A 9,269-nucleotide genomic window follows, 5' to 3' on the forward strand; every position below is an offset into this window, starting at 1 on the left:
GCCTGAAGTCATTATCCTGCATCTGTTTTGCACAAAAAAGAAAACCCTTGCAGGGAGGAAGTCACCATGCTGCAGTTCTGCCAAGTCGTTAACTTTGTCGCAGTCTTCCAAGAAGTCACTTCCTCAGCAGAAGTGAATGTGAAATACTAACTTGAAGAACTAGGAAGGAGTGATATTCAGAAATACCTGGGTCTAGCTTGCTTCCTGACCTAACATCTGCATAAGCAAAGCACACCATCAAGCCACCTCCAGGGCCATGTTGGTCATTTGTAGGTGAAGGAACAATTGTACGGCAAATGGTGACATTCATACCCCTGTCATTCTCCCAGCTCAGTGTGAATAAAATATTTCCCTATATGAAAGATTTAGAGGGATTCTTATTAATGGTTACATGGGCCTGGGAATCTACTAAATACTTCATACTGCTATCTAATTCATCCCTCTCGTGTGTGCCTCTGGAGAATGCAAACATAGAGCAGACAATCCCATGAGCCCCAGTGCCTGACATGGGAAGGAGAGAGTATGCTCAGCACGTACCATGTAATTGCTGGGCTTATCTGAACATGTTTTAAGCTGCCATACAAAGTCCAGAACATTGTCTCATGAGAAAAATCATAAACAGATTGTGGGTTAATTTTGTTGCACAACAGACTGCATGTGCACCCTGTTGTGCAGTAAGCTTTCACTATCACAGCTGATTGGATTCCTCTTCTGTGCAACACTGACACTCACTTGCTAGCACAACAGCCATTGTGCTAGCCGACAAAGAGCACTGGATACAGCCCTTTGTCAACAAATACTGGTGAACTGTTCTGGTTCCAGGTTGTGGAGATACTGAGGGAGGGGGCACCATGGAGGATGAGTCAGCTTCACTGCCAGGAGCTGCAGCAACTCCCTCATCACTGCTCCCATCTGCTTGCTTGCCATGCAGAGAGCAAGCAAGCAGTGACATCTGCTGATCCTCTCTCTCACCACCATCTGGGCCAAAGTGAAAGGCAGTGAACAACCAGCAGGTTCCAATGGTGAGGTAGAGGCTGGGCCAGGGGCCCCTGTCAGGCTATCAGCAGGTGCCTGGCCATTGCTAGTGATGTGAACAAATTCTCCTTTTTGGGTCCTCCTAGTAACGCAGACAAGTTGGCTCAACTTCCTTCTGTCATTGACCTGATGCTTTCTTGCTACCAGATATGAAACAGTAATTTTTAAGAGAATTCTAAACAGGGAGCAAAAGCATTTAAAAATAAAGAGCCACAGACACAGTAAGTTGGAATGGATTCCATCATCCAATGTTTATTAGGGGGGAAAACTTTAGTCCATAAAAAATAAGACCCTTTCTTTCTCAACCCCACCCCCTCCCCACAACAAGACAATCCAATTTAAGCCACGGTGGTGCCATTATTTACTTATTTAATGAAATTTATAGACCGCTTGATTGTGATGCTGCAGCATTCTGCAATAACTGCAGCTTCCAGTTCAAAAGGCACCCTCCCAATGTCAGACTTGGTCCTGAAGATACGGTTAGAACCGTGGCCCCCAAATCACATTTGCTGGAGCCTGTCCAGGAGGATACCATGGTTAACAGCATCAAATGCTAATGAGCTAACAAGAAGCAGGAGCAAGGTCACATTGCCCGTCCCACACTCTGCAAAGGCCATTCATCAGAACAACCAAAGCAGACTAAGTTCTGTGGCCAGGTCTGAACAACAGATTGGAACTCAAGACTACACTTCCTCCATCGTCACATCCTTCTGGGCATTGTACTCTTCCACGCTTGCCTGCAAGGGGGAGCAAACAAAGGCTGTGGTTAAGGGATTTGTGGTCCACATTTGAGATGCAGCTCCTAGCGGGTGAATGGACCAAAGAAGCTGCACCACAACATTCTGTTACAGTCCCCTTCTGTTAGCTGCAATAGGTAAATAGAACTTTTGGGCTCAGGCTGTGTGCCTCCTCATCCATCCTTCTAATTCTGATATTCAAGCTGTGAGTGTCATTGCTTATGTAGTCAAATGGCACCACCCATGGACAAGAGGATGGTAATAGCAGGATAGGGGGGAACCCTGAAAAATGTTGCAAGTTCAGAAGAGGAGAAAAACAAAGGGGAGAGGTGCAAAGGGGAGAGTACCAAACATGCTCAGTATCAATAGAATGGAGGATTGGGAGGGATGGAGAGAGAATGTAACTGAATCCTGAACCCATGCACTTCACACTGTAACAGGTCCTACTCTATAATATATATTACAAGTTCTTAGTTGCTTTTGATAACATGTTGCACCTTGCTGAGTACTCTTGGGTGACCTAGAAAAACAACTGATAATTGGTTCCTGCCCTGCTCAGAACAGAAATAATGATGCAGCCAAGGACTGCAGCTGTGGTACCCCAAGAATAGCAAAATGGTGCTCTGTTTCTGGCAGAAGGACCTCAATCCTTAAATTAAAATTAATACATTTCAAGAGGATTGGAAATGACAAGACCCACCTGAAATTTGCTGAGTACATGCTGGCAGACACCCCTGAGATCCTCCAGCCCCTTCTGGAACACATCGACAGCCGGTAGGCCTGCTATGAAGAAAGGGAAGCATTCAGAGTCAGGCAAGACTTAAAGAGGGTCCAGATCCTTCCTCTGCATTAATAGGTTCCTCCATTTTCAGGTGAGCCATGAACTTGTGAAACAGAACTGCCTGCAGGCAAGAGACCATAATAATTGCCTCCTATACAGTGGTACCTCTGGATGCGAACAAGATCCGTTCCGGAGCCCCGTTCACATCCAGAAGTGAACGCAATTCGCATTCGCAGTTTGCAATTCGCCGCTTCTGCGCATGGTGTCATTTTGACCGTCTGTGCATGCGGCGAAACCTAGAGGTAACGCTCTCCGTTACTTCCGGGTTGCTGCAGCGCGCAACCCGAAAATTCTTATCCTGAAGCTACTTCAACCTGAGGTATGACTGTATATTTTTATTAAAGATTTCTTAGTTTACAAGAAAAGTGCATTGCCCATTTTTTCAAGCTGTGCTTTCTACAGATCAGTTTAATTTGCTGCGAGACATTAGTCTCCCCTCCCATATGTCATTCATTAACAGCAACAACAACAACAATAATAAAAACATCTGAATATCACCCTGGAGGGAAATGTACTTTGAAGCACAAGCAGTGTTTGAAACTCCAGTAGTAATGGACGCATTCTCTGATAGAGAATTTTATTATTGCAAGCATTTCCTGAACTCTTGTCGCAGTACACTGCGCCTAAGATTTCAACTTAAATTGCCTCTGAGGGCGCTGGAGGAGAAGTCCCTCTCCACCAGCCCTATGTTAAAGAGACTGCTGAAGTGGGAATTCGAAGAGAGCCATAACCTGCCTGCCCGGGGTGGGATGGGGAGAGCTGTGGGGCTTCAGAAAGCCCTGCCAGACCCTGTGCCGCTGTGGATGCTGCAGAGGTGCTGTTGCCTGGAGCCCCATCAATGCTGCAATTGCGGAGCTGCTTGTAGCTCCAAACAACCCTCTCACTTCACAAGGCAGCAGCAGTGTTGGGGAAGGGGAAGAACGGGAGGCTTCGCCTGACAGAGGGAGAATAGGAGATGTTCGTGGAAACAGGATCGCTCCTGCTGCTGCCTTGGGAAGCAAGAGAGTTGCGGGGTGGTTTTGCACCCATACTGCCACTGAAGTGCCAAAGCTGCAGGAGCTGTTTAAGAAGTTGAAGCAGCAGAACAAGCAGCTCCACATTTGAAGCCAAGCACCCCACTGTTCCCTGCCGCTGCCAGGAGCAGCCCTAGATGTGCCTCTTTGGGTGCTGCATGAGCCGAGGGATCTGCCGAGCACTGCAGCACAAATGCAACCAGAAACTGTGTTTCAGTGCCCCACAACCCAGGTTCCAGGCACTATGTAGGGCCTTGCTTTTCTTTCCTGGTTTCAAACACTGAGCACAACATAACATAGCCAATGGTCAGTGATTATGAGAATTGTGGTCCAACAACCAGAAGACCACTGGTTTCTGTTACACAAGATAGTAATATTATCCCTTATGCTGAAGCTGGGAATAGGACGGTGCAGAGAGTGAGAGTGACTGCATAAGGCAGGGACAAGATTCGGAACAGCATTTGTAACTCAGCCTCTTATTCACTAAGTTGTGCTATGTGCAAGCACCAATTCTCATAAAACCCACAACTAAATTCTGCAGGATTGCCCAAGCCTGGGATATAAAGAACAGTTAACTGGCAAGCTTCCCGAAGGCAACAGAGCTCACCACAATAGGCCTCCCTGTTCGCCACGGATGCATATGGAATGATGCAGCTAATGACATATATAGCCCAGGTGGATGTGAGGAATACACCAATCAGCCTTGTCAAAATAGTGCAGCACTATGTAAGAGGGAGCTAGACAATGTAAGGAAGGGAAGGACATCTCCACCTAGCTCAGATCATGGCACCTTGATCAGGTACTGTAAGGAAAGACCCAGAGCTGAGAGAGATGCTGTACTGTGGTTGTAAGGGACCATTTGTGCTTTAATATGCAATTTGCAGGCTAGTTCTGCTCAGAATCAGGTAGGCTACGTGTACTGTATGTTGATTCTTGCTATGTGTGAGTAAAATGTGTAGTTTTCACCCAAACGTTTGTATATTGTCTATGAATCACAAAGAATAACTGCCCTTTAGCAAAATAGACCTCCAAGAAGCAGGCCTGCACACTTCACCTTTGGTCTGGATGCGGAGGTTTATTTTTCTTTCAGAAGGATGGGTGATGCTATATCCACAGAACTCCACTTCAGGGCTATGGAGAAATGAAGAGGTTGTTACTCATGATAGAGAGTAGTTGTGCTTGGATATCACAATAAGCTGTGGTTTATAGTGATGGGAACAAAGTCTACCCTACCCCCCAGGCTTGCATGCTTCCTCTGACTTGGTTGTGGCTTCTCATTTCAATTAACCACAGTGTAGTATTAAATCTTGTGTTAAGAATTCACCTCTACACCACCTTGTTCATTACCCAGCTGAGGAACAACCACCTTTTGAATAAACCACAGAACCAAGGAAACTATTTCAAAGTCCAGGATCCAAATTTAGGGATCCAGCATTTATTATAGCTATTGCAATAGGAAAGAGCTCACTCAATTCAACATGGTAATTGAGAAGGTCTGCCCTGAGGCATTCAGAGCAAACACTCATATAGTAGTTCAAACACAGTAAACATCATAAAACATCTTCATATGCATCAGGAAAGGTTACAGAACATGAGAAGTAAAGCACACATGGCTCCAAACTGGTATCTTCACCCCCGCATCACCTTGGAGTGGCCCCGATGTGCCCAGAACATTTGACCATTTTAGGTCTTGGGCTGTCTGACATTACCCTGGCAATCTAGCCTTCAGTGAGGGAACAGCATCATAAAATCCTCTTCCTGGGTCTCAGATAGCTTCCAGGATAGCAGATTTACATGCTGGTGCTAAAACATCATGCCATTTGTACCAATTTCAGAGGTAGATAAGGAGATGGAATGCCGCATAGGAGGGGGCAGACTCACAAATGCAGAACACACAAAAATCAAGCCTAATACAGTGGTACCTCGGGTTAAGTACTTAATTCATTCCGGAGGTCCGTTCTTAACCTGAAACTGTTCTTAACCTGAAGCACCACTTTAGCTAATGGGGCCTCCCGCTGGAGCACAATTTCTGTTCTCATCCTGAAGCAAAGTTCTTAACCTGAAGCACTATTTCTGGGTTAGTGGAGTCCGTAACCTGAAGCATATGTAACCTGAAGTGTATGTAACCTGAGGTACCAATGTACATTCTAAAAGGTTAAATACAATAAAAGTGAAACATTGAAACATTATTAAAACAATATACACCTAGGGTCTCCAATTCTTATATCAATCTGAACCCTATGCAGAACTTGATCTTAATTACAATTTGTTGAAGCAAGTCAACTTCATAAACTATGAATTTGACTTGCTTCAGACAAAACATAGTTAAGGTTAACCAAGACTGTCACATTTCGACAACATGACAAATTCTAGTTAATCAAAAACAGAAGCAACAATCTTCTGCTTCTGGATGAAAAGGGAGCGGGAGTGCCAAGAGGGAGCCTAGGTTCAGTCCCCTCACAATAAATCATAGTTGATCACAATGTCCAAATACAACAAAAAAAGAACACTATCAGCAATGTGTGCTTATTGGAAGTAAGTGAAGATAAAGGCAGTCTTAAAGTAAACCGGTAGTGCACTTGAACCCAAGGCGATTTGGCAAAGGGAGAAACTGCCCCGTCTCTTGCACATGTGGATTGGTTGGGCATGTGTGGCTTTCAGGGGCAGGAAACTCACCACAACTCTTCACAATTCAACAGCCACAGTGTTAAGATTGCTGCTCTTAGGGGCATTTCAGGTTAAGAAAAATACACTATTTTTTGCAGTAGTTACCTTACACTTACACACACACACACACACACATGACATACATCCCAGGACATTCTGGGAAACCTAAAATGGCAGTGGGAAACTTAGCAGAGATTTGAAGAGCTACAGTGAGTTTTTGTTTCCTCCTCATAAATTGTTGGAATTATAACCCCCCACCCTCCCACCCCCACATTTCATGGTGAATATGGCCATGACTAGGGAAGGGTCATTCTGCTTAGCTCCAGTTCCTAATCTCAAATTTCCTATGTCCCATCTAATTATATACTGAAATGAACCAAAATTTTCTGAACCAGCCAGATCCCACAGGTTCAGAATGGGCAAAATTAACCTGCCACTGACATAGCTGACTCCTTTAGCAGTCCCAGCTACATCTGAACACACATAGGTGCTCCTCATAAGGCAATCAATGGCTAGCCCAGGCAGCCTATGTGTTGGCCTCACCTTTGGCACCCCGATAGGCAATAGGACTCTTACTTACTTTTTCATGATCATGTATCGAAGGGAGTTGCCAAGGGTGTGGTCCTCATTGTGGAGCACAAACGTAAAACAGTTCTTATCTGTCCCATCTGCCCGTACCTAAAAGAGAAGTAGTGAAGATAAAGAAAATAAGGTCCCTGAGGACAACATAAGAACATAAGTCAGACCACTGGTCCATCTAGCACAGTACTGTCTACTTTACACTGTTTGGTAGGGGCTTTCCAGGCTCTTTCAGGTGAGACTCTCCCAGTTCTACTTGGAGATGCTAGGAATTGAACATGGGACCTTCTGCATGCAAAGCATGTGCTTTACCACTGAGCTATGGCCCTTCCATCATTTCTTTTAATACCACCTTTCCACCAAAATGGTATTGGTGATATATTGATTTCACGCTTGCAGTATGTCTCCATGTGCTAAAAGCAAGACAATTATCTGGTTAAGGAGGGCACTTTTTCCTGTTGCCAGTTGTGGATGGATTTTGGACAAGCAATAGTTTTAAAAAACATTTTTTAAAACACCACGTTTCAGCCAAGAGGGCTCCTGTGTCAGACCATCCACCTGACCTACTCCACAGGGTTGCTGAGAGGATAAAAGCAGGCAGGAGAGAAGATAAGAACTAGGCAGGCCACACTGGGTCACATATGAGGAATATAAAAGTAAATAATGGCGGCATTGCTGCTGGTACTACTGCTAATGATAATAATAATAATAATAATAAATAATAATAATAATAATAATAATAATAATAATAATAATAATAATAATAATGGTGTTTTTCAGCTGGCCATGCTGTGGGGATAACGTGTTACTCTGTTACCATAACAAAGCTAGTATAAATGCAGTAAGGAAAATGAAGGAACATTTTTTCACCTCTGGTGGACCTGCCCTAGAGTGAAGGCCTTTTGGGAGAAGATATATAATGAATTAAAAAAGGTGTTTAAATACACCTTTACTAAGAAATCAGAGGCCTTTCTCCTGGGTATTGTCGGCCAGAGTGTGTTAAAAGAGGACAGAACATTCTTTTTGTACGCAACAACAGCAGCAAGAATATTAATTGCCAAGAATTGGAAAACTCAGGAGCTACCCACTGTGGAAGAATGGCAGATGCAACTGATGGACTATATGCAATTAGCCGAGATGACCGGCAGAATTCGAGACCAGGGAGAAGAAAGGATGGAAGAAGACTGGAGGAAATTTAAGATTTATTTACAAAAATATTGTAACTTGGCTGAGTGCTGAATCGGATGCCAGTGCAGACAATTGTCTACCATTAAATTAGATTTAAGGCTGAATTATATGTCAAACCAAATTAAGATTATTAATTAAGATGAGTTAAATAATAATTTGTTTGAAATTAATTTAATAATGATGTAAGTGTATGCGGGAGGTGTGGGGGAGTCCCATGTAACAATTGAGAGATGTTAAATGGACAATGATAAGTGCTTATCTAATATATGCTTTATTTGAAAACTTTAATAAATATATTATAAAAAAAAAAAAAACAAAGCTAGTATAAATGCAATAGTAGTAATAACAACATTGTGGTGTTTTTCAACTCTGCATGGGCTGAGCAGGTGCCTTTCCCTTGTGCCCAGGGGATCTGAAAGCCGAGTTAATATTAATCTGTTTTAGCATTTTTACTTTTTTGTGTTTTAAAGCAAGGTCGATTTTAGTTGTTTCAATCTCTTTGTAAACCGCTTTTGAGGTTTCCCCCCCACTCCCTATTTACCATCAAGCGGCCTAGAAATTTTAGGAAGTAAATAAAACAAATAAATATCTGTTGCCCGCGGTGGTTCTCGCCGAATAAAAACAACTCGGTTCGGATGCCCACCTTCCCCGTCCACAGCCCCGGACAGAGGAAAGCTTCACCTGTTGGATGTCAGCCTGTCGCACCCCCCTGTGGAGAGGCAGCCTTAGCCTGCCCGGTCGCGCCCCCCCTCCCCGCCACGCGCTTCGGTCTCACCATCTGCAGCACTCGCGGCTTCTTCCCGTCCTCCTCGTCCCCCATCCTCTTCCCCGCGAGGCCGCCAAGCGCAGAGGAAGACGGGAGTCGCGGTCACGCACGTAACGCTCACACACCCCCTCACGCACGCAAAAGCCCAACCTACCAGGCATCAGCTCCCGGCAGCCACTACGGCAGAAAGTCCAAGTACAGGAGCCCGCGCGCAAAGGGCTACTGGGAATCGTAGTTCCTTGGGGAGGGGGGGTCCGCACAGGACCAATTCCCTCAGAGAGCGGGAATTCGAGGTAAAAAAAAAAAAGTGAAGTGGGAGAGTTCACAAACCGCAATAACTTCGCCGCCTCCACAGAAAAACTGAGGAAGGAACCCGATTCTTAAGCTCGGCGGCAGCGAAGGGGTTAATAGATTTCAGAAGGTGGGAACTGCCATCCGCTGAC

General features: G+C 44.7%; 1 protein-coding gene across 2 annotated transcripts; it reads right to left on the bottom strand.

Annotated features, from left to right (window-relative positions):
- Window positions 1–1,257: 1,257 nt before the first annotated feature.
- On the bottom strand, window positions 1,258–8,992 carry LOC310754333 (DNA-directed RNA polymerases I and III subunit RPAC2-like). Of its 2 annotated transcripts, none has more exons than XM_083596184.1 (5): window positions 8,836–8,992; window positions 6,874–6,971; window positions 4,681–4,757; window positions 2,473–2,552; window positions 1,258–1,772 (listed from the first exon to the last, which is right to left on the bottom strand). In XM_083596184.1, the coding sequence occupies exons 1-5, from the start codon at window positions 8,878–8,880 to the stop codon at window positions 1,719–1,721; spliced, it is 354 nt and encodes a 117-aa protein (XP_083452310.1). In that variant the 5' UTR covers window positions 8,881–8,992; the 3' UTR covers window positions 1,258–1,718. The 2 variants fall into 2 exon arrangements, with proteins under 2 accessions (XP_083452310.1, XP_083452309.1); XM_083596183.1 differs by having other exon boundaries at window positions 2,473–2,555.
- Window positions 8,993–9,269: the final 277 nt, after the last annotated feature.

The sequence above is a fragment of the Podarcis filfolensis genome (genome assembly GCF_964270895.1).
Source record: "Podarcis filfolensis genome assembly, chromosome: Z".
Lineage (NCBI taxonomy): Eukaryota > Metazoa > Chordata > Lepidosauria > Squamata > Lacertidae > Podarcis > Podarcis filfolensis.